Here is a 25,363-nt window from a genome sequence, read left to right on the forward strand (position 1 = left end):
CTGACAAGGTGCAAAGCTGTGTCGCTAGAGATGAAGCTGCAAATTTTGCAGGACTGAAAGCACAAACTTGAGCAGTCGATGACTTCGACAATTTTGAAAACCACGAGCACTGTGATATACGAAAGGCTAGAACCAGTGACCATGCCAATGAAAGGAAACGGCAGGCTTTGTGCATTAGGGTGATTGATGATTGATGACGAGATTGGCAGTGGGCCGTCTTTGATACCGACCCCAACGTTCACACAAAGTGCTCTGTCGTCGATAAAGTCGCTCACTCATTTCACGCATGCTAAATTATCCCTGCCAGTGTTCGCACAGCCGCTGGACGAGATGCTCACCGCAGTTGCGAACCTGAAACTTCCGCGAAAGCAAGTGCACAATATTTCAGCACGCCCAATGCTTGACACGCTGTTTAGAGGTATAAATAAGTGTTTCATTTTTCACACCCAATTTTCTAGAACGTCAATTTTTTATCGTAAGTGACAATCTTGGTTTTGGAGCTACGAGGCAGCAGCAGCTTTTTTTTCTTTTTTATGGCAGTCCAGATATATTGATGATTGGTTATAATGATCAGATTTTTCGTTCTTGATATCGTAAGTGGACCGCACTGTATATACATTTTTTAGTTATAATACAAAGTTGTCGGCAACCTAAGAAACACAGAAGCAAATGCACCACTGTCCAACTCAGAGAATTTGCCAGCCACTAAAATTTGCCCATTTCCATGACATCATAGCAGAGATGAACTTATTCGAACATTGGTGTCTCTAGGGAACAATCTCTCGCATCAGAGAGGGCAGATAAAGTATGCCTTCATGGATGGAGCTTGTATGAAAGGCAAGTACTTGAGATGTCAGCAGCAACTATACAGAATTTAAGCCACAGAGAGGACAGGGTGCTCTATAGTTCCCTGGACAACCCCCCAATGCATACCAGCACAACACTATATTATATATATGCCACCTTTTTATTGTTTGCTTTTTAATTAGAAGAGATTTGTTAAAAATTGCCTGCGCCCGTGTGGTTCTGCCTTTGCAGGTGCATTTATGGAAGAGGCAGAAATTGCTTGCATGAGAAGTCTGCATGTCCAAGTAAATAATTAAAAGGCTTTTCTAATTAACTTTTTAATAATTCACTTTAGGGCACATGCTGATTTGTGAAATTAAAGCTAAGGTTTAGTGTGGTCACGTTTCCTTAGCAGAAATCGTAAGACTAGCAGCACTTTTGAGACATTGGGCCTTAAAGTGTGTTATAAGATACTATGGCATTCAAGCTAACGGTTTCTTAAAAAAACGTGCATCAAGCAGTTTGGGATATCGTAACTGTAATGTTAACAGATATTTAAACTGATTTTTTGGGACGGATAGCTTGAAAATGGAGGTAGCTTTGGAATTTCTGTTAAGAAGCCACGACTTTACTGGACTCCTGTATTGCAATTTTCTGAAACATGTACCTTAAAATGAGCAATGAAGAAGTGGAGTAGTTCGTATATTTAATTAGCCACATAGAAAATGCAATTTTTTTCTGCAAGTTATGTCCACTTGAGCTAATTCACCTTAAAGGGCCAAATTACACTGTGTGTTCTATGCAATTTTTAAAAGAATTGTTCAAACTAAACAAAAAACACATGGCATAGTACAGATTCTTGCAAATTGTTATGTCAAATTTACTACCGCCATCGCAACACCAGACCTGCTGAAATGTACTATACAGGTACATGCGAGACGACCCTGCTGCAATGTTCCGCTGCAATGCTAAACCTTCGTGTGCAACATGCAGGTGCAGACTGCCGATGCATTGGAGCTAACTGGAGCAGAGATCTGAGATGTTCCCAAAACATCAGACGAGCTCGCGAAGCAAGTTTGTTTTCTTGAGTAAACAGTGATTCATATATGACCCAGAAACACGCAAGGGGATGACAGCCTCGGCAAAACAGAGAATCAAGTCCACTATGTGTTGAACATTTACAACGTTAACACCAACTGACACCTCTGAATAATTAACACACACGCCCAACTGGCATCTGCTGTAGGCCTGGCTAACTTTGAATTCGAAAAGTACTTGTCAGAGCCAAAAAATGCAAAAATTTCGTCGGATACACTAAGATGTGTTTTGCCACCAGTGATGTTTAATATTAACAAATTGACAAATTTAACGGGAACTCCGTGAAGAAGCTCTATATTCACTGCAAGAATGAACTGCATGCCCACAGACAAAAGCATTCATGAATGTTAATTATGAAATATTCTTGAAAAGGCATCCAAACTTTTGGTCACTGTCATACCCTCCTTTTATCAACTATGTGGAGGTGCTGCAGGTATACACCCGAATAATCGAGCAGGTCTGCAACATCTGTTGGTGACTGTACCGGTATTTTCTTTGATATCGGTCCTGCCCTAAGCTGGACACAAACAAAACACTGCAAAATTATTGACACTGCTTCAAAAATAATGCAGCTAGCTGGGCGAGTTAAGTGTCGGCTGTTCACACAGTCGCAATCATACACAAGTTCTAGAAATTGGGCAGTTTACAATACCACTGTAAAGGATGGCCAGTGTACCAACTGTGTCATTCTACTTGTCGCAATGAATCCGAGACCTCTCATCAAAATCCAGTTCACCTCACCTCTTCGTTCATGTACATGAGCAGGAGAGCAGCAATCTGGCTCATCCCTTGGCAGTAGCCCACCTCCTGCAAGGCACAGTAAAGCAGAAGGTCAACCAGCGCTCTCTCAGCCAGCGTGCGTCAGCAGGCACGAGGCAAGCACAGACCTGGCCAGCTCCACTCCAAAGGCCTCAGCCTCCCACTTCATCCGTCGCCCAGTAAAATTTGTCACTGGGCAAGCTGGTTGAAGCTTAATGAGGAAACAGGCTCGACAGGGAGGTATTACGAAGGGACCCCAGAACAGGGTTTAAATTTCAACTGTTGATTCGGAGAGATGTTTCTTGTTTCCTTGTTCGGAACATAGTAGTGCTAAGAAAGTGGCTTTCGGCACTTTTTTGTTTGCCTTAGCGCACGCCTTAATGCGAGCCTCCAAGAACACAAACAAAAAGTCCAGAATGGCAGGGACAGTTTCTCGGCACTACGCCACTCGGACTGCAGATGCGCCCCTCGGTTTGAAGACGCCGCGGTAATCAGAAGGCACGCGAACGATCACACTCAAATCGTTACTGAAGCCGTGGCCATTGCTAATGATGGCGCTGTCGGCAAGCCTTCCGCCATTCAAAAAAATTGACGGCACAAACTAGACGAGGACAAAGGAGGCACGCGATACACGAAACACACAACCAAGTCTACGGAGTGCACGTCGGAGCTAGTGTATCGCATCCCACTTAGCTGTGGGAAAGAATGCATTGGGCAGACTGGTCAGTGCTTTAATGATCACGTAATGAACGAGAGTTTACCATAACGAAGTTTATAGGCAGAGCTATAGACACTTGAACGTCGTTATGACAAAGTTGAAGGGGGAGCCGAAACTTCTTTGCTATATCCGGTATTTCGTTATATCAATTGTTGCCATTTACTGCAATACATGTCCCATGGAGTGCACAATTGTCAACGTGTAAATAAGACGACGACTTTGTGTCACGCAGAGCCGCTAGCTACAGGGCCACACATGCGATGAAATTTGAATACAAAAAAAAAAAAAAAAAAAAAAAAAATCTTCGGCGTGTCACGTGACTTCTAAGCACCTGATGTACAGCCTTTAGAAGATAGCTGCCTTCTGTTCTGCTGTGACAGCCTTTCGTGTCCGCTTTCCATTTGGCACACTGTGTGAGTAGCCCATGGCACACAACACAGTACTGCTCTGTGCGACCGAGGAGGCAAGCGAATTTTGCCGCACCAGCTTGGCTTGGCCAGCTTGGCTTGGCCAGCTTGGCTTGGCCAGCTGGTGGCCCCCGAGATTGCATGGATGCCAACAAGATCTCGGAGGCCATGCCCAGCTGCCAGCCGGCTGTGCGCCACAGGGACCGAAGTGGCCTGGAGACTTCAATTAAACATAACAATCAACCCTTTAAGGATGAGACACAAAAATGCCCAAAGGAAATGTATATTTTTCATATATATGCGCAAAAATACACCAAAATTACCAATACTGAATGAATTTCTCAGCGAAACATGGGGAACATCGGGCAGAACACTGGAAGCGAGCTTCTCCCCAAGCCACCTTGTGGAAATCGTACAGACAGTTCTTGACATATATATGTGAACCAACCACAGGTGTACCCTGCATACATTGCCTGCGTGACAGCACTGCAGCTGGGGATCTTGCATTGGCCTGCCTCCTCTGACCACGCTTTGAAAAGAAGGAAAGCCAGCTGCGTGCCAAGCTTCTTTTCCCTTGTTCTGTATTCCCTGTGCTCCGATGCAACAAATGATGCTTGCTCCCTGTCATTCAGTGTTGGCCAAAGACACCTGGCACGAAACTCCACACTCAAAGTCAAAACTCGGCAAGAAAAACAACTTTCGGGTGTGGCACCTTGAGGCAACAGTCGCGCATATGTGTGGCACTACCCTTCCTCTGGCTTCATGGTCTGCAATCAGTACAGTGAAAAAAAAAAAGAAAAGCTAAGCCCTTTGGATCCCCTTATCATTCTCACTCGTGACCCTCGTGAAGTCTACGTATGTGTGCAAGTAAATTTGACTCAATCTGTCCAAATCGCAAACAGCAGAGACACCAAGACATGCAAATGTTCTGTCCTGTTTGTGTCAACTGCTCACCATGTACGAATACTTTCTAGCTATGCACTGAGCTACTGTGCAGTCAGTCTTACATCATCATCTATGCTGTTAATCGTGCTGAATTAATGCCTAGTTTCCAACCTCGGACACAAGCTGCATGACTTCTTCCATTGGCTGCTCGATACAATGCATTATGATTTCGGCAAAAGGAAAACAAGTCCCATCTGTGTGTGCCCTGGCTGCTACCGCTGCCTCTCGTCCACATGACGTGCTCTGTTCTTGCAAACTCGTGAGGAGGCTGTGCACAGGCACTGCGCAAGGGCAACGTGCCCACCACGCCATACAAGGGCAATTAGCAAGTACTATCTTGTGCTTATACTCCACGAAATATGCTGAAAGTTCGAGTAGCTGAACGCAGATTATGAACAGGTCGAACTATATATAAAGTTATACAGTTTGTACTTATACATGCAAGTATTTGTGCATTCATAAGAACTTCATCATTTGAACAGTTGTAATTAAAAGCTTTTGTTTTCAGTGGACAAATATTTTCTCAAGCTATCATAAAGCGACAGCCAATAAGCAATGCTTTAAACTGAGATGCAAAATGTGCTCCCAATTAGGTGTATAGCTTGAAAAAAAAAAAAAAAAATTCAAGGCCGCTCTACCCTGCAAAGGTATCGGATGACCGGCGGAGATGTAAACATCGCGGTAAGAAAACTTGTCATAAATGTTCAGCACAGGAGCTGAGGGAGGAGGCAGACTACCGGCAAAGCGGAAACCAAACACAATCCTTATTCCCACTCCCCCAAAAGCCTAACAAGGTCCTTTCAGATTGTAGCACCACCTTGTGGCCAGAGGTGGCGACCTCTACATCCCTCCTTTTCATCTTTTATGGAACAGGTTCCTACAAGTTCAACCGTCGTGGTGGTCTCACTATGCGACCGCTGCGAGTCTGTGTCACCGTTTTTTGCGGCGTTACTTCTGGTTGTGTTGGATCTTCTTGGGTGCTGCAGGCTGCACGATCTCGGGAGGGGCAGGCGGAGAAGCTGCCAGTTGAGCTGGGGTTTCTTCCGATGAATGAAGTACCAGGTGTCAACGATTACAGTGAAAGACGCCTCTGGGGGGTCTGAACAAGGTAGGACCATGGACACTGAGCCTGTGAGAGTTCTTCCCCATTGCATCGTGTGTCAGTGAACCACACATAGTCTCTAGGACTCAGAGGGCCAATTGGCCTGAAGCATGACGGCGGTTGTAGTTCATCACTTGCCGTGCCTTGTTCCCCAAGTTCTTTTCCCTGAAACTCATGTGACATGGTAACGACGCCATCAGTCGTTCCGGTAGTTTTGGGAGACGAGTTTGTAATTTCCTTCCCATCAGGGCTTAAGCCGGGGAAATGCCGTTGGGACCGGGTGTGTCACGGTACGACAGTAATCAGGACATTTGAAGAGCAAGTCTCACTGTGCGCACCATGCACTGCCTCTCCATTGCTCTCGGGTTACCTCGGGCTGCTGGTCTCGTGACGAAAGCCGTATGACCGTGCAAACTCGGCAAACTCGTTGGACACAAACTGCGGTCCGTTGTCGGTCCAGACAATGTCTGGTATGCCAAAATGGGCAAAACAGCTCTTGACCGCCGAGATGACTGCTGGTGCTGTGGTGGACCCCACGGAGACTACTTTGGGAAACCTGGAATAATAATCAACAATCGGGACATAATCGCGCCCTCTAAGTTGAAACAGACTGATGCCAAGGTGCTGCCCTGGTCTGTCGGGTGTCACCACGGACAACATAGGCACAGAATGCTGAACTCGAGTCTGAGCACATATGGCACATTGGGTCACCATATGCTCAACATGCATGTTACAGTTAGGCCACCAAACAGACTCCCTGGCCCGTTCTTGGCAGCGGCACACTCCCAGATTCCCTTCGTGTAAGAGGGAGAGAATGTCCTGGCGCAAGCCTGAAGGAATGACAAGTCGTCGGTCCAGCAAAAGGATGCCTTCGCAGATGCTCAATCCGTCTCTCTTCTTCCAAAATGGAGCGATCTGCAGTGGCACCTTGTTTTTGTCTGGCCATCCTTTCGTGCAATACGTCATGACCGCAGAGCAGACTCCATCTTGGGCTTGGTGTGTGTGGACATCTTCTAGCCGTCTTGCTACAAGAGGCGGTAATTCCTTGAACACTTCATTGACAAACAACTCCAGGGTGTCTACCAAGCGAGTAGCTGGCAAATCAGAGGGAGCTCATGACAAAGTGTCCGCCGTAGCTAAGTGCTTTCCAGGCACATATTTCGCCACGTACTGATATCGCATCAGTTTTATCCGCATTCGTTGTATGCGAGGCGACGCGAGTTCTAGGTCCTTGTTACCCAAAAGGGCAACCTGAGGAAGGTAATCTGTCTCTACCTCGAAGCTTAGGCCGCAAAGGAACTGGCCGTACCATGAAATCGCCCAAGTCACCGCGAGACCTTCCTTTTCTGTTTGACTAACGCGCTTACGTCCGAGTAAGCACTCTTGAAGCATACGCTACAGCCCGTCAAGTACCTTCAGGCTGGTCCTGTAGCTGTACAGCTCCCAGACCGTAGGAGCTAGCATCCGCGGCTACTACAGTGTGGTAGCAAGAATGGTATTTTGCCATGCAAGTGTCGGAGCTCAACAGCAACTTGAGGCATGAGAAGGCCTTTCCTTGACTGGGACCCCAAGTCCAGATGCTGTTCTTGTAGGGGGGGAACGAATGGGCTGCACAACGTCGGATAAGCGAGCTATAAACTTTGCGACATGATTGGTCATTCCCAGCAATCGTCGTACTGCACCGACATTGATCAGTAGCGGCAGATCCTTGACAGCCTTCACCTTGTCCGGGTTTGGCGAGATCCTGTCCGCCCCAATCACTACTCCAGGGAACTTGACCGAGCTGACCCGAAACACACACTTCTTTTTGTTAAAGGTGACACTCTCCTCCTCAAGGCGAGCTAGGACTGCAGCCAGACGCTCGTCATGCTCTTCACGATCTTTCCCGAATATTAGAATGTCATCTATCAGGTTCACGGCACCAGGCAAGTGCTCCAGAACCCTCGACATTAACTGCTGGAAATATTCTGGTGCCATGGCTATACCAAAAGCTGGTCTCTTGTAATAGTACTGGCCGAACGGCATTATAAATGTCGCGAGTTCCTGGCTGTCGGCTCTCAGCTTCACCTGATGGAAACTAGACTGGGCATCCAACTTGGAGAATACTTGCGCTCCATCTAACTGGCCAAGGATATGTTTCACCGTCGTTCACAAGACCTTTCGGTGACTTTGTTCAGCTTCATCAGATCGATGCAGATTCTGTAGCTGCCCGATGATTTGGGCACGACTACAAGCCCAAAGCACCACTCGGTTCGCATTTCTACCTTCCTTATCACGTCCTACGACTCCAGGTTGTCTAGCTCTTTCTTGACGTCATCTAGCTCTGTCTTGACGTCGTCATTTAAAGGAATTGGAATCCGTCTTGGGGCGCTCATGGAAAATGGATGAGCGCTGGGTTTAACGCAAATGCGATATTCGGCTTGCCGAAATTTTCCCAACCCTTGGAAAATTTTGGCTGTGGGGGAATGAACGCACTCAGCAGTATGCAGGAAGTGAACAACACCAAGGGCTTCAATTGCAGGGAGCCCAAGCAGCTGAGTGTGCTGACGTTCAACCATGTACAAGGTCTGCACTGTAGACTTATCACCCCACTGTAAGGTTGCTTTAAAGGTACCAAGAATGTGCAGGCTCTGTTTGCCAGGACCCAAGGCTTCCCCTTCAACATCATCCAACAGTCTGGCTTGGGAAAAATGGCGCGACAACATAGACTTCTGTGACAGAGTCCATCTTAAACTCGGCTGGGCGCCCGTTCACCAGTATGTCTATATACCTTGCTCGTCGTGAATCCACGTTGTGAAGTTCGATGGAACCCAGTAGCTCATCTCTGTTCTTGATGCACACTTCGGCAAAATGTCCTAGCCTTCTAGAGTAGCGGCAAACTGATTTTCTGGCTGGGCAGTCTTTTCGAGAGTGACACTGTTGTCCACAAAAGCCACACAATAACCTAGCCGGGTGCTCAGACTGGTCGCAGAAGCGTGGTGAAGGGGTGGATGTATCGTTTCGCCGAGCCAAGTCAATATTTAGCATTTTGGCAAGAGCGTTATCCATAGTCAATCTAGCGCACAATAAATGCACTTTTTCTGTGTCTTCGTGTATGCGGGCTTGGCACAGTGCTTCCTCAACGGCAAGTTTTGTGCACTGGCACAATTGACCAGACAGTTTCTCGTCACGTATGCATACGAAGAATCTGTTGCGAATAAGGCGGTCCTCGATGAGCAGGCTGTTATAGGTTCAGCACTTTACTTGGCTGCGTAATGCCGAAAAAGGTCATCCACAGATTTGCCTGGCTGCTGAGTGCGGCGGTGGAAATGACTTTCATTTATCTCATTTAACGGATGCATGAAGTGAGAATCCAACTTTTCTTTGGTGGCAGTGAAAGAAAGCGCCTCCGGTGTTGACATCCCCAAGGACGAAAGAATGGTCCTGGCTTGCGGTCCCATGCAGTAAAGAAGCGTCCGTACCTGGGCCTCATCGCCAGCACTGTGGAGGCCGGCCACGAGAGTGTAATCCATGAAACTCTAATTACACGTTGGCCATTCTCCCGGGTTTGAAAACGTGAAGTTCTCCAGTGAGCGCAGACCAGATGTGCCAGCGTGAACGATGTGCACTTATGGTTCGGTGGTCTCGGCGGGGGCGAATCCCGTGTCAGACATGTCAGCATTAAGGGCGGGACCCCACTGCTGACGCCATGTTCAGCACAGGAGCCGAGGTGGACTACCGGCAAGGCGGAAACCAAGAACAATGTTTATTCCCACTCCCCAAAGCCCCTTATATACAAAGTCCTTTCAGATTGTAGCGCCACATCATGGCCGCAGGCGGCAACCTCTACCGTAAAGACTTTATTGCATCACTCGCTGTCGCTTAGTAATGACAGTCACGATGGCCTTGTGGTTGCTATGATCAGCATACGCGCAACTGCAAACACATCCTTTGATAATGTCACATCGATGCACGTACACCACTAGGTGGTCAGTTGGGCCGGATCAGTGTGGCACCGCAAGCAATATGTCTGCAAAAAGTAATGTGTAAACCACTACTTTTTTCGCCTTCGACACATCCACATTGAAATCACCGACGACCACAGGGGTAGCGTCATCGCAACTAACCCACGCAAAGCGAGTATAGCCATGCACCTTACAGGGCTACGAGCCATTGCTCCCAGGAGTATGAGCCATTGATGATGACAGTTTTCGACATGCTGTTCTGTATGTTGTATGTGTGATTAGAAAGAATTTAAGCACTGCTTGCTTCACTTTGCCGAGTGCTTGTAGCCACTGCCTTATGGGGCTATGAGCCATTGATGATGATAGTTTTTGTGTGCGGACACGAAAATTCTATGGCACCCTAGCCATATACAACTCCGCTGTGCAAATTGACTCGCCTTCCCGGCCCTGCAAAAGTAGAAGTCCAGCGAAGCCGTTGCAAGACCACCCCTACAACTGCTGAGGGGGGGTATGCGATATTTTAAGTTTATTCTTTATTGAAACATATGCTGTTCTGTGTGTTTCATCGATGATTTCAGAGAATGTATGCACTGTTTGCTTCACTCTGCTGAGCGCTTGTAGCCTCTGCCTTACAGGGTAACGAACAATTGCTGATGATGACAGACGCTTGTCTCTCATTGAAAAGTATGCTGTCCTGTAAACTGTATGCGTGATTTGAGTGAATTTATGCACTGTTCACTTCACTTTGCTGAGTGCTTGTAGCCTCTACATTCTGAGGCTGATGAGCCATTCTATTTTTGCTTGCTTAGGGGGGTATGAGCTATTGCTGATGATAATTTTTGTTCACGGATGGACATGAAAAAATGCCGACCACCGAGAGACTAACAGCTTCGTGGGTAAAAAAAAAAAAAGGTGAGTTAATCTTCAGCCAATCGCTTTGCCTTAACTCACTAACAGGCCATAAGGGGCTTTCTGCACAAATCACTGTAACAGGCTACGACTGTAATGTGTAATTTCATCCATTGTTTCATCAGAGGGCATTACACAAAGTGTTTGTACAGCCATATTGTTCCAAGGCCTGAAGACAGCTCGGGGACAAAATCACTTTTCAGTTTCGTTCTTAATACAGTTGAATCTCGTTAATTCGAATTGACGCCGTGGACCCGTTAAAGTTATGTGTACTCCAATGGACAAAAACCCCCGGTAATTTGAACACGCAAGCATTTGCGATGGTTAATTCGAACATACTGCGCTCCGGCAATGGTCTCAGCAGCGAGCCAAATCACGCGGCGGCGCTTCTGACCAGCACTGCTCTGACCCCACCATAGAGGAAAGGCTTACAAGAAACCGTGGTGGAAATTTCACCCTCTCTCAAATGGCAAGGTTGCCGTTTCTGCGTCGCACCGTAATGCCCCAGCCACATTAGCGGCAAAACGTGCGCCGTGGGGGGGGGGATAGGTCTTGGTTGGATTTTTCGTGGCTCGCCGAGGTTGCGAGGAGACTGATAAGAGTGGCCCCTACAGTGACATACGTGCAGGAAGCTGGCATCATGCAGACCCCCCGACTACCCTATTCGTAGTTGCATCTGGTTCAGCCAGACCGTTTGTTTCGCACTTTCGTCTGCTCACATCAGCGCTCACCCACGCTCCTTTTTGTTGGCTTGGTTTGTCTCATTTGCAGTTGTTTCTTTACAATGACACGTCTAAATCAAGACGTCCCGATGAAAAGGTTGTTGGAGACAGTGTGCCATATCCGATTCTGTACAACAAGACAGACCCTGAATACAAGGACGCGAAGGCGACACCGCAACAGAAGGGAGCACACCAACACGATTATGATCAGTATCAACGACTTCGTCATCTCTAAGACCTCAGTTGCGTTAAGAACGCAGGACGAAGAAGGTAAACGCAGTGCCGACTTGTTGGCAGACGAAGGAAAAAAAATGCGAGCATGCACAGGGAAGCAGCAGTGGTGGCCCACTGTGGCCTCGGCAACTCCGCTGCTTCGGTGGCAAAGGTAATTAGCATCATCCAGCCAGCTGGTGGGAAAGCAAATCCGTTTTCCTCCTGCCCTTCCTCACAACTATGCTCCCCTCGCCTTCCCTTGTCTCAACTCTCTGACCTTGGACGGTCTCCCCGTGCCTCCGCACGGGCGCCGCCAGCCCCGCCTGCCTGGGACCAGCTTGCTCCTTGAAGTTTCGTTTTCTGCCGTTATCGGGAAGTGAACGTTGGCTGGCGTGGGCAGTTTCGTGGTCCTCACTTGCTGTGTGCCGCGATATTTCACGATTCGCACCGTTTGTGCATCGTGCTATGGTGCACGAATACTTCAAAAACAAGTTCTACTTCTTTTTTGAACAAATTTTCACACCCCTTCGAGCTCGAATTATTGATATTCGATTGTACTGACTGGTATGATACAAACATGAAAAACCAATAAATTCATTTAAACACTGCGATTGCATGCTGAACATAGCATTTTCACGTACCTGAAGAAACTGACTGTCCTGTTATGTCTGATATGGCAAAAACGTTTTTCTTTACACTAAGAGACTAAAAAATCTAACATTGCATGGTAGGCTCCAGGATTCCAGGCATCCAGGATTTATTTGTTATTTCACGGTATTCAACACTGACATCGTGGGTCTTTTTGGTTAGGAAAGAAACTTTGAAAGAAGCCAAACGAGACATTTTGTCTCCCGTACAGGAGTCAACCCCCCAATCATCTTCAACCAGACGTGCTTTCGTCAAACCATTGATTTTGACGGTCTATTTTTATTGTCTGTGGCAACACAACAATGCAAATCATATTAGTGGCAATTTTCTTGGCGACTGACAGCTTTGAATGCAAATAAACCACTTCTAGTTCTGAAAAAATTTTGAAATGGATTGAAGGCAATGCGCAACGTAACGTACAAGAGGCCTCACGAGGATATGGTAATAGCATTTTAAGAAGGAACAAAAAGAAAACAGTTATAGCACACAATATAGCAATGCATGTTAATTTAATGTGCAAGCACACATAGCCACAGTGGGAATAGAGACAACAACAAGATACTCACCGTGTTGTACACAGAGTACGCTGCTAGGACATGGAACAGGGCTTGTTGCCTGGGAAACATAGGACAAGGACGTTTGTCACAAAAGAAGACAGGGTTCATATGCATCACCAGGAAAGAAAAAGACACTCTGTAGTCCCAATGCAGAGCGTCGATCCCGGCTGTTCTCAAGCCCCAGTGTGTGCTGTGAAGCAGGGTGGTGTTGATTTCTGTAGTGACACCTTTTGCCTTGCAGCATTTTGTTCCCTTTTGTGTTCAAGCAGTTTCTGCCTACTGATCTTTGTAACCGCATAGAGTGTTCATATCTATAGTTGAAAAGCGCTGCGAAGCATGACATGCAGGAGAAAAAGGCACGACGTAATACAATATAAAAGACCGCAAGCACTAGAGCAGTGTGCCTAGAATGAACTGCAAAAGAGTGCTACCTAGGCTGCCTTGGTTGGGACATGTAGCGGTGGGTACAGCAATAGCTAGGAGTGCAGGAATATTCAATATTTTTGGATAGTCGGTTGAATATTATATGGTTAACTTTGGCTTGATCTTCCGTATTTCAAGTTTTCGCAGTATTCGAAACGAATGCACATATTTTTTTCTCATACAAGCTACACCCAAGATTGCAATACCCCGCAAAAAGAAAAGAAATATATATATATATATATATATATATATATATATATATATATATATATATATATATATATATATATATATATATATATAAACCTGCACATAGAACTTGTGTAAATAACTGCATAAAAAGCCTGCATCTTTGCAAAAGCAGTCCACCTGCGGATGCATAAATAGTCCAAGTCTCTGGCCAACGGCTCTCTTTCCCACCACTTCGGTGACAATGATGGCAGAGAACTTTGCCCTAAGTGTTTTCACAGCAGCGTGAGCAGCACTGCCGTGAAGCCAAACCTCAAGTCGAAATTCACTTGTCACCCACACCTACATTTTACTGTTAAATTTTCGATGCAGCACTAAACAGTAACTTTGGCGACCGACACCCAGTGAAACGGAGCTGGGTAGGCCTACAAGCCAAAGCAGGCACAGCAGTGGACGGTTTGGCACCCATCATGCCCGAGATGTGTGGGAAAGACTGACGGCTGCAAAAGCAGCGAGCGTGCCCACCAAGTTCATATTTGCGCTTACTGAACAGAACGGGCTAAGCTAGCACGTCGACGGAAAGCCTCAATCTGAATTTGGGCAACACACCATAAACAACCAGCGTGGCAAAGTCAAGGTCGCACTTCAAAGCATCGTGACGATGAATGACAGGCAGGTGGGGAATGGACCTGCAGCTTCAACCACCGTAAAATCTGAAGTACAGTGAAACCTCATTAAACCGTAATTAGCCGGAGCTCGGAAAAAGTATGTACTAAATGGTAGTACTGCTTAACCGAAATAGCATGAGATCGCCCACTTACCTGTCAAAAACTGAACTCTGAGAGAGTGCGATGAAAGGAGAAAAAACGTGCAGCATTTATTCACTTAGCGCGACAAGAGTGTTATTTTCGTTTGATGCCGCGGCGGCCTAGCAGCAACGACAGCGGCCTGAAACTTAATGAAGCTGCGAGCCATACTTTTCAGCCAGCCCCTTCTCCGCGGCAAACACCCGCATGGCAGATTCCTTGTTGGCATTGCATGTTCTGCGTGCATGCAGGCGATAGCGCTGCGGAAGGTCGCGGGGCGCCTTTTTCATTGCGAGGTGCTGTTATTGTCGCGACGACTGTATTCACGAGGCTGATGTAATATGCAGCTTCTGCAGCTGTCGGGCCTGAATCGCCTTTGCTGTCGCTTTCTGTGCCGTCCTCATCACTGTCTTAGGCTACACTTCAGCAATAACAGAGGCAACGATGGCAAAAAGTCGAACCTCGTAGCCGACATCTCTTCGCAGTCGCAGCAGAGCTGCCAAGCAACTTCTCATTCCAAATGCCACACACCGTAGTCAACTGTAGATCCCTGCTGCGTACCAGCGCAGACTTCTTTCTGTGACATACGATAGCACGAACGATGTCTAATTTTTCTTCTATGCTGAGCACCCGACGTCTTCTTTATCCAAGTTTCGGCGTGATGCGAGTCCTTGCTTGCACGATGCCACAATGCTCTCTGGCACTGTGCTGAAATGATGATGTAGCTTCAGACGCAAAAGCACAGGGCACTTCGAGGCCTTTCTGATCTCTGAGGCTTGTTGTTCTGCTGGGCCGCCCGATCAGGACGATGCACCGCCCCGATTATGCGACGAAAAGTGGAACCACTATGTGTTAACCGATACGTACACAATAAGCTGGTACGGTTTATGTGGATACAAAACACATTAAGTTCAATGGCCGCTGAGTCAGGGATTTGACTTTACTACTGCTTTTAACACTGCTTTTACTACTTCTTTTGCTGCTGTACACAGTCCCACTTGATATTTCTCATTTTTTCTGCTAGCATTGATATATTGTTGCATTTCTAAACAATGCGACATGACGTGACTGTTTTACTTGGTCACATCTGCCGTCCTTCTTGCACATTCACAAAGAATGATGATCCGAGCACTACTCACTTGACGCTATAGCGCTCCCGGAACATAATGTGATTCCGGTACGTCCTGTTGACGTCCAAGTCAATCTGCCGAATGTCTGGAGACCACAAGCGTGCACGCTCCCGCATCTCCTGCAATGGTGGAAGACACATTAAAGAGAGCTCCAGGTACGTGCGACTCTTCTTGCTAACTATTGGCTTGGCATTCGTACTCTACAGCCGTTTACAGTGCATTCACTTTAATACAGCAGAGCCTCATTGATACGATCCCATCACATACGATTTCGTGGCACCAACATTCGTGATCAAGAACACGAACACTGAGCCAATATAGTTAAGCACATTTATTACCGGTTCATACGTGCCCAGAAAACACGATCCTTCGGCACGAACGTTTGGTAGATCGCCAAACTACGATCCTGCAACACTTTTTGCAGCCGCTAGATCCCACGTAAACAAGAAAAGGCATGAGGCACGCGTGACTGAGTATAGTACGTGCTTGCCGCAACAGCTTCTCCACAATACTTGCCTGCCCGTTCCACACGAAAACAGTGGCACACGTAAGTTTGTTATTCCGGTAACAGCAACTCTCCACCCGGCTCGTCGCACACCACATCCACAGTGATCGCCACCAAGCCTACGGCAACAAGCATCTTAACCTATCTGTATGGCAATGCATGGTGGCATTAGAAGCGTACTGCACGCTTTGAACGGGCAATAACCCAAATGAATCGTCGTTCCCTGCTGCATGCTACGCAAAGGGAATGTCACCTATCGTTCTGGCAGCATCGTATTACGGTGTTGCTCTCCAGCTCAATTTCATTTACATTTCCAGTCGCAGTCTCAAAACACTGTGCAATAGGAAAAAATTTGTGTTTTGGGTTGTACGTTCGAGGCGCGTCTGCGTCTTGTGCCGAAATGATTCGCACCGAGCGGCCATGTCAAAACTTCTCGCCAAAATGCCCTGTTTGAAGAAGCTGCTAACCCAGGCCTAATCTGCGGAGTGCCAACATCAGCTGTAAAACTGACAATGCACATTTCGGGACCGCTCGAGCCCCACCAGTTCGGCTCGAATCGGCGTCTCGTGCTGCAACGATTCATGCAATGCTTTGCATTATGTAGATGTCAACTACAGTTGAGTCTGTCAATCTTTTAGTGACTTCCGATCGTACGTTTCCTTGGTTAGTAAGTTTTCTGGTTATGTTTTTTCATAAACGTATGAGCAAGGTTCCACAGCATCGTAGGCTGCTGTTAATCCAACTCTAGCTGTTTCGATCCCAACCAAAAGCCCCAAAGTGGTGTGCATTAGATTTGGGTGGACATCGTTTTCTAATCTTAAACCATAAGAGGTCGCTGCACATCTGACTTAGGGCAAAGTTTGAATAAAGTAAATGCTGCCAAGAAAAGCAGCAATGTAGCTGCACATTTTTTTTTGTGCTCTCTTTTAATGTGGTTTGCGAAACGATTCGATCAATCTTGTTAGCCCTGTCAAAGTCACTTTAGGAGAAGTCAACTGTACCACACTTCGGTGCCTGCTTTGTCCAAAGTGCATTAGGAATACAGGTCTGCAGCTGTGCACCACAGGCACACACACACGCACGCACGCAACATCAATTTTACTGGAACTGAATAGTTGCACCATCTGTTATTGATAGGGTGGAACATTGCAGACCTTACTCTGCTGTTACAAGCAAGAGACAGTGCCACCGTTTCAATCTGGCAGAACCTAGTCTCTCTCTGTATGGCGTTGCTGCAGACAATGCACACAGCCGTTTCATTCTGGATAAACGAGGCAAGCAATGCCCCCCTGCATGAATGCCATTCCCGAGCAATATTACAGCAGGAATGAGTAAGTGGTTTGGCCACAAGGGTTACTTATAGCTGGCACGTTTCCTTAAGCAATAAGTGCTTGGAACCAATAACATCGTAGGATGGCACAGTTCTGCTTTTACATCACAGGGAGCCATAGAATGCAGAAATGCACAGATGATGCGAGCATCACAGCAACGGAACATGAATGGAGTGCTACTTTTCCCTAGACAAGCACAGCACTAAAACAGTTAAAACTCATATTCGTTGAAAAGTTTATATTGTTATTCACATGGTAAGGTGCAAGAAGAGAAAACGTAGGCCAAACATCTATTTATTTTCTCAATTTCACGGCAAGACCCCAGCGCCAGTATGCCAGCATGATGTCAGAAATTTCAATGAATTTTTTCGTATTTGCTGTTGTTGCTTATTAAAGGTTCTTGAAGCCTGCTACGTGCATCATTTGGCTCTTCAAGAATGCGAAATAGTCCCTCTTTACCGGTGAAAAATAAAGTCTGAGCAGACGTCAAAATCCATGACCTCATGGCAAGCTGCTGCAGGAACTTCAAGGTGGCGTCGCCACACTTCTTTCGCTCGTGCGTCTTTTCTGGCTGACCAAGCCACTTGTCAGGATCAACACAGCATCTTTTGATATTGTGAAATGGCAATTTACTAACACAGCTCAAATCATATTTTTCTTTAGTGTCCCTTTAACAAGGAAACGGACACCAGTCAATACTGAATAGGCTGGTCTCTGCTACAAAGCTGCTAAGTGGACCGGACTGGCTTGACTTCAGGATTTGCAGTGACCTTGTAGCCAGATCTAGCTTTCCTCTGCTGAAAATGAAACTGCAACGCTTTTATGGAAGTTGCAAAACATTGAATATGTCACCACTAACATTGATAACTTTGTTTTGAACAAACCCCAGTTCAAAGAAATGCTGTTTGCCCCTTCCTTACATATTAGGCTGTGCAATGAACTGGAATGATAGAAAGCAGTAACTTTTATTTTTGTGATGCATTATTTAAAACATTACTGTATGAAATGGAAAATTTTGTTGTTTCTTCTGGTTTATTGCCTATAAGTCGGACCCACTTAGAACGATACTGGTTTTAACAATATATTGGTCATAACAATGAGAAGCTGCTGCACAGTGAACTTTTGCATGTTTTCCGTGGTGAAATAACTCGCTTACTACAATGCCCTGATGCCGCATTATCGGTTATAATGATGAAGTCTGGCTGCTGGGTGTCCGTGCCGAAAGGTAATGAAGTGCAAAATCCTTGAAAAAAAAAGAAAAGAAAGAAAACAAGAAATTCCAGCCGCTACACGATGGCCCGCTGCCCCAACGGCCGCCGCACGCTCATTTTCCAGCCTCCTCCGCGCACCTCTCTCCCGTCCCCCTTCCACCCCTCTGAACACGCATGGTCTGCAACCATAGCTCTATGCTGCGCCACCCTTTGAAACACGAATGGACCGCACCAACTGCGCTGCTCCCGGATTGCTCACTGGCTGAGCACAGTTCTGCAAACAGCTTACTCGCTCGCGTTCGTCTCCGTTGGTTGTGTCGAAATCGTTTCTGGCTACGTGGTTTCTCAGCCTGGTTTGACGTGCCGCCGGGAATCATTGGCAATGCACGACATTACCGGTGAAAAGAAAATGCACCGCTACAGATTTAGAAACTAAGTGCTTCTAACTGATGAGGCAATCGCCACCAACATGCTTGCATCAGATAGTGACGGTGATGACGGCAGCGATGGCACCGTAGGGCAGGCTGCCTCAATGTTGTCCTCACAGGAGGCCTGGCAGATGATTCAGTTCGGTTGGTACTTTGTTTTCGCAAAGAACCTTCCACTGCGCTATGTGCAGCACCCGGATACCTTGGAGAAGGATGTCGGCAAGCTTCGTGTAAAGCATGCAAGGCTGACGGACATAGGGTTTGCTTGTGCAAGCCAGTGAAAAGTACGTGCCTTGTGGCAATCTTGCCTCGGCATTTCTTCTGGATTTCACTGACAGGCTGCTGCGGTTTTCTCGCATTTTTTAAAAGGCCTCTTTGGGGCCACTATAGCGATGCCTCAGCGGTGCTCGCACATCGCTTGCCACCCGTGACCCCTCTTTGCAGTTGTTATAGCAGTGCCATTCTTTAACGCCGACAGCTGCGGCTTGTTACACTCGATCGGAGCGCCCAGGAAGCAGCTTAACGAGTGAACACAATCAGCAGCCGGATAGAGGAAGGAGGTGGGGAGGGTCACTGGCCTCCCCGTCATTGTAGTTTTCTCACAACAGCTCTGCCATCCCTGTGTTTAGATTTTTTCATGCAACCCGGTTATAACAATGGAATTTTCGTGGCACTTGAATATTGTTATAAGTGGGTTCCACTGTAACATGTTTCACATTGATAAGATGGTAAACATACCCTAATTGACTGCACAGCAAACTTCTTTGGCCACGTAATTACCACACTGTTCCCCAGTCCTGCTCTTCAGAAATGAGATGTGACAGGAAGTGTAACAGGCATATTTGGGCAATCTTTATCAATTAAAGAAAATAAAGAAATCATCCTTTTCATAAAGAACCGTTAAAGAACTGCCCTTCAAAATAGGGACAGATAATAAATTCAAGACTAAAAATCAGAAAAGCTTTTCTGAGAGGTGATGAGACTCAATGGTTACAATGGCACAGTGAACAGCATTTTGATACTCAAGGGTCATTGCTACAAAGGATGGGAAACCCACTGGGTCCTTACCAAGTACTTGCCCTCCTGCTCGGCCTTGATGCGAGCCACGTCAAGTAGCCGCAGCCACACCTCAGCTCGGACTGCATTGGGTATTCCCTTAAAGACACGCCGCCGCAACTGCAAGGACGAGAGAGGACAGACGTAAGCGACATATCTTATCAATGCCCTGTGGTCAAACTTAGCAGACTTTGGTTGGGTTACTAAAGCCTCCTTGTAAATGGCTTTATGCATCGAAAAACTCCAACTCAAGCTACATGCATCAGCTCATGGTGGTGAGATAACGATGGCATCCCCTTTGAAATTAATAAAGGGAAAATGAGACATCCACCTAACCGTAGCAATTGCTACGGTTGGTTGGATGTCTCATTTTTTTCTTTTTGAGGAGTCAATACGGGTTTCCTTTGTAGCAACTGCTACAATTGGGTGGATGTCTCACTTTCCCTTCATTAATTACTTCTCTCTATCTTGCACGTTTCCACAGAACTATTAGGCCAACCCCTTTGAAATTGTATGGCAACAAAAAGTTGCCTAGCCTGTATGAGCTACTCGCGCATTACCATATCGTACATAGCCCTATCTCTTGATTTTATCTCGTAAAGTTACTTTTGCTTGTGATGATCTCGTCCTCATCTCTTTCCTGCACTCATTTTTTTCCCAGTGGAAATTTAATCGTCTCTTGCTTATCTCAACCGCTGACCACTCAGATTAACTTCTTGTACTAGCAATAATTTTATCATTTTATTTATTTGTGTTGTTTCTTGGCACAAGGGCTAGGTGTGGCAAAAGAGCAGAGGCATGAATGTAGTTTCAATACTCCTGTATACTAGGCTGTCAGCTTTCTTTTTAAACCTCTTCAACAAACCTGGCGACCAAAAGTTGGCAAACAAAAGGGGAGTAAAAGACCTCATGTGCCCGACCCCACACTCTTAGGTAAAGTTACACCCTTTGGGGTGTACCTCTGCCACACAACAATCGTCATCCGCCTTCGCTTCGTTTCTTGAAAACACCCCGCCATAGCATTCCTGCCGGGAATGCTATGTCATGCTGATAACGAGCGTACCTTTTGTTACTGGAAAGTGCCGGGCTCGCCGCATTAAAGAAAGGAAATGCGGACAAGACAGATGACGATTATTGTTGTGTGGCAAAAGCGTGTAATTTTGCTTAAGAGTGGACCAAATGCTACGTAACCACAGCACCTCTTTTCCCACTTGGCATAAGTGTGACTCTAAGGTTTATAATCAACTATGTGAAAAACACAGACAGAGAAAGATGCTAGAATGACAGCAACAAGACAGGTATTGGTGGTTATCGCTTGTGCAAATTTTCCTTCCCCATTTTCTTTCCCCTCATTTCCCACTCCCCACTTTTTCTGTGTAGCTCATGCGTTTCGCAATGTTTGGCTCAGATGTTTGGCAAAAAAAGGGGCAGCAACACAAATAAAATCATCAGTTGATAGTCAGTGCCATGTTCTTGTTCTTGCATAGTCAAGGGTTAGATAAATATTCATCTGGTCAGGTAACATGAGGTTGCAGTCACTAACCAAGTGAAGGTGGACAATCACAGATGTCTGCGAGCCCTTACATGTTCCTTGGTCACACTGAGGCAAAAAAGAGCCGTTTGTTTTTTTATGCCAGGATATGATGCAGTTGGTAGGAAATGGGAGCAGATAGGCTCCCGCCTGTCGTGTTGGTCATTGTCTCTCTAGCATCTCTCTCTATCCATGTTTTGTGTTGTTCATCAAGAACTGGTATCAACTAGACTAGCTTACTTCTCTCCTAAACTGTGGGTTGAGCAGGCTGCTCACTTATCGAAAGGTGCACTCACACAAATCATGCAGGATGAACAGAAGTACAACACAAACCAGCGTGTGACAAAAGGTGGAGTGCAAAGCAGGAAGCCAATAGAGAGAGAGTGTGTGTGTAGCCCTACCTTAGTGGTGTACTTTGTGCTCTTGGTGCGCTCCTGGAGAGGGATCCACATTTTGTTAGTCGGTTAGAGAGGCACAGCAAGCAGAGAGAGAGAGAGAGAGAGTGCATGGCAAAGAAAGCTTTAGTCAAGGCACTGCAACAATGAGCAACACAGCAACGACAATGAACAGGAGGACAAAGAAAGAGGATAAGTCAGTGTCGACACTGTGGTAACTGCTGCAATAGTGGTCGAACGAGGCATGCCTTGCCCTGGAGTCAATGTCTCGACAAGGGGATCGTTTTCGTCATAGCAGCAACAGATTTTCTTTGCAGTGTTTACATAGCTCACATATTGATTCTGTAATGTAGGACCAATTAGAAGTGCCTTTAGGTGTGTGTAACAAGCTTTAAAATATCATCTTTATTAGCAGTACTTTGAGGCAACAGCTTGGCATGTCATGCAGCATCCGAGGAAGATATACAGTAAATAATCCCGGACATACTGAACTCAAAGGTGATCATGAAATAGTTCCGATATTGACATGTGTACTTGTTTACCTTTCTCCGGTGACTGCTTTCACTGGCTATCAAATGTTAAACATTATCGCCAGGCGTACAATGCGCCAGCATGTATCGGAAGTTTCTTGAATGTCATCGACGGTTATATCCTTTGTCTGCCGCCACCGAACCTTGTGTAATCTGATTGTATGTGCAATGCGAATTGTTTAGCAATTTCTGGAAAGCGCGTGGGCAACAGTGATTTCGCTGGATCCTTCGACTGGCCATGTATTAATAGAAGCAGACATGCTTGACTTCAACAACGTGCAGACTTCACCGATCGCCGACTGTGCTCGCCGCTATCATTGTGCTTGACTGTACTGGTTTTTCGGGGCACAGCTTCGCCCAATAAAAAGTTTGTTTCGCGATTCACAGTTTTGCTACTCTGTTCTTCATCGTCAATACAACGTAACAGTACACTGACGACTCGAAATATGAAATATGCCTATCTGAAGCTTATACGAGATCTCTGCATGTCTCGCACAGTTTCCTTGAGATCGTGGAGAGTGGAAACTTATCAATTTGCTTCTCCAAGGCTGTGTTGAATGCAGAAAAAGATGACAGGGATTTTCTTGTTCATGAACGTTGCAATTCGCTCACTCTGCTAACCCTAAAAGAGCTTGTCACAGGGACGCGAGTCTGTGGTGCACTTTGCACATGTTGAAGTGCTTTTTGCACATTTTCTTCCAAGAAAAAGGTAAGAATTGACACATTGCAAAAGTAAACTAGCCTATGTGGATACATGCCGTACTATAATCAGTGCACTTTCACTGCAAATCCCATGTGAACGTGTCTGGCCACATGCTCATTACAAAAGTAACAATACATTGTTTAAACCGCCGATTGTCATACGTGGGCAATGAGGCAGGCGGACCGGTGTGTTGGGTTTCGGAACAGACTTCCCTTTGGAACGATTCGTCCTCGCTTCCCGACCACCCTAAGTAGTCCAGGCATCTCTTCTTGCATGCTGTTTAGCCCTTCGGCACCTCGTGGCCAGTACACCCCTTAGTTCTCAGCTCTTCCCCTCCGGCCCCTGCACCAGTGACTGCGAACACCACAGACACGCTGTTAGCTTCAAAAGTGGCTATCAGCTTGCAGAACATTCGAGTCCATTCCCAAACACGTGTATCCATGTGAGCGCGAATTAATTGCGTTCAGCACAGACCCAAGAATTGCATGCTGATGAGACTTGCTTGCTGCTGCTGCCACAATGGTCCTCTGTGGAGTGCGGATGTAGAGTGTGGTGGTTTTGTTAAATTCAAACTGTAATGTAAAGATCTGTCCAAGTGGAGGTCAGATTCATCTTGGCTCACCTCTTAGGATTGATCTTGTGGAATACTAAAATGCTGTTTGTCTGCAAAACAAATCCAGTGGCGCAGCATCTCCAATTCAGCATCCTATGCCTGCACCACTCAGTGACGGGATTGAGTTTCACCAACGTTTCTTTGCAAAATGCGTATCGAACCGGGAGGCCTTTTGCATTCTTAAAGCAGAGTGGCAGTCTGCTCTTGCCAATAACAAACAGCTGCAGGTCTGCACAAGTCGTCTATATGCGCAGCCAGCAAAACTGAGAACACTGTTACCAGTTTGTAGTGGCTTCGACGGGGTGGCCGGATGGAAGACCTACGGCATGAGGCCTAAACGGCCGGGGCGCGCAGCGCCACAAAGAAGAGCCGGACTGCTCAAGTCGGGGATCAGACAAAGAATCACTTTATTCCAGCGAGGGGAACCGTAGCAGGTGTACTTACAGCGTTTGGCGCTGAGTGGCGTCCCGATGTAACCAATTCGAAACCGAAACTGGAAGCCGACACAGGTTATTACAAACACCCTACTAATTTGTCCTCCGTCACACGTACTCCACTTCAGGTTCAATCTGTTGTTTGGCAGCATGTGCCAAAACGATGCTGTTTCAAATATGTCGGCATTAAATATTTCCAATGAAGCGAGAAGTGATAATGCACTACGAGAACTGCCTTTGCAGGGCCACGGTGTGGCACGTATGGAACAACTTTATTGTAAAACCAGCAAAGTTTAAAGACCCGGGCTCAGGTCTCCCATGAAGGGACTTCAAGGCCTTGCCTCATCGCCACCTCTCGGGCCTACTGGATTGCCCATTCTTGTGTCGTGAGGTTAGAGCTGCGCAGAGCAGCGGTCCACTTCAACGCAAGAGCCTGCGGAGCTACTGCCATTTTAGCTGATATAACAGGACACTTCCACAACATGTGTGAGAGCATCGCTCTAGTTGCTGACATAACTTCCAAAGAGCACTCGGGTATTGCGCAGAAAAAATATGCCGCAATCGCACCGGACTGCAGAAGGTTTGTGTCTGCAGTTGTCGCCAGACAACTGCCTGACAACATTTCAGTTTGGGGTGAGGTGGGGGCAATATCCACCTGCCTAGCTGGTAGTGCTTGGTGTTGTCGTATCTGACTAAGCGTTCTTGCGTGTTTCGAACCAAAAATTACGAACTCGAAGAGGGGGTTTTCGATTCTGCACGGCGGCGCAGTTCTCACGCAGACTGGTGTGCTACATCGTTCAAGTAAGGGGGGCCCTTGTCGGTGGGGGTGGCGACGTGCACTGCGAACCACATGATTGCAGTGCTATTGAAGTGCTGTCGACCAGTTTTCCTTAGGATCTGGAGAGCTTCGGAGGAAATGCGCCCCCGCGCATAGTTATGAACTGCGAATTGCGAGTTGCTAAGAACTACCTCGCAGAGAGGGTCGGTAAGTGCAAGTGCAAGCGCAATCACAACCTCTTCCGGTGTTTCTGGGTGTTCCGTGCTGACACTACATGCATGCGTAAGCCGGGAGTTAACGTCTACGACTACCACCGTGAACTGGTGTTCTCGTGTGTATTTTGCCACATCTATGAAGCGCATAGTCTTCCCAACAAAGACGCGCAGCAGTGCCTTGGCACGGGCCTGGCGTCGGCCACCGTTATATTCGGGGTGCATGTTTCGAGGGATAGAGGCGATGATCAGCGTGTCACTGAGGTCAAGTGGAATAACC

The 25,363-nt window shown here is 46.7% G+C and overlaps 1 protein-coding gene across 4 annotated transcripts in view; it reads right to left on the reverse strand.

Annotated features, from left to right (window-relative positions):
• LOC142567817 (USP6 N-terminal-like protein) overlaps window positions 1–25,363 on the reverse strand; it is a 230,112-nt gene that overhangs the window by 95,071 nt on the left and 109,678 nt on the right. For 3 of the 4 annotated variants that reach the window (XM_075677966.1, XM_075677964.1, XM_075677967.1), the window contains exons 6-10: window positions 21,820–21,852; window positions 19,900–20,007; window positions 15,366–15,475; window positions 12,818–12,866; window positions 2,626–2,691 (exon numbers count right to left, since the gene is read on the reverse strand). In XM_075677966.1, the coding sequence (XP_075534081.1) occupies window positions 2,626–2,691; window positions 12,818–12,866; window positions 15,366–15,475; window positions 19,900–20,007; window positions 21,820–21,852 (366 nt within the window). The remainder of the gene's footprint in view (window positions 1–2,625; window positions 2,692–12,817; window positions 12,867–15,365; window positions 15,476–19,899; window positions 20,008–21,819; window positions 21,853–25,363) is intronic. The other variant, XM_075677965.1, reaches the window with a different exon arrangement.

Source organism: Dermacentor variabilis, unplaced genomic scaffold (genome assembly GCF_050947875.1).
Source record: "Dermacentor variabilis isolate Ectoservices unplaced genomic scaffold, ASM5094787v1 scaffold_14, whole genome shotgun sequence".
NCBI lineage: Eukaryota > Metazoa > Arthropoda > Arachnida > Ixodida > Ixodidae > Dermacentor > Dermacentor variabilis.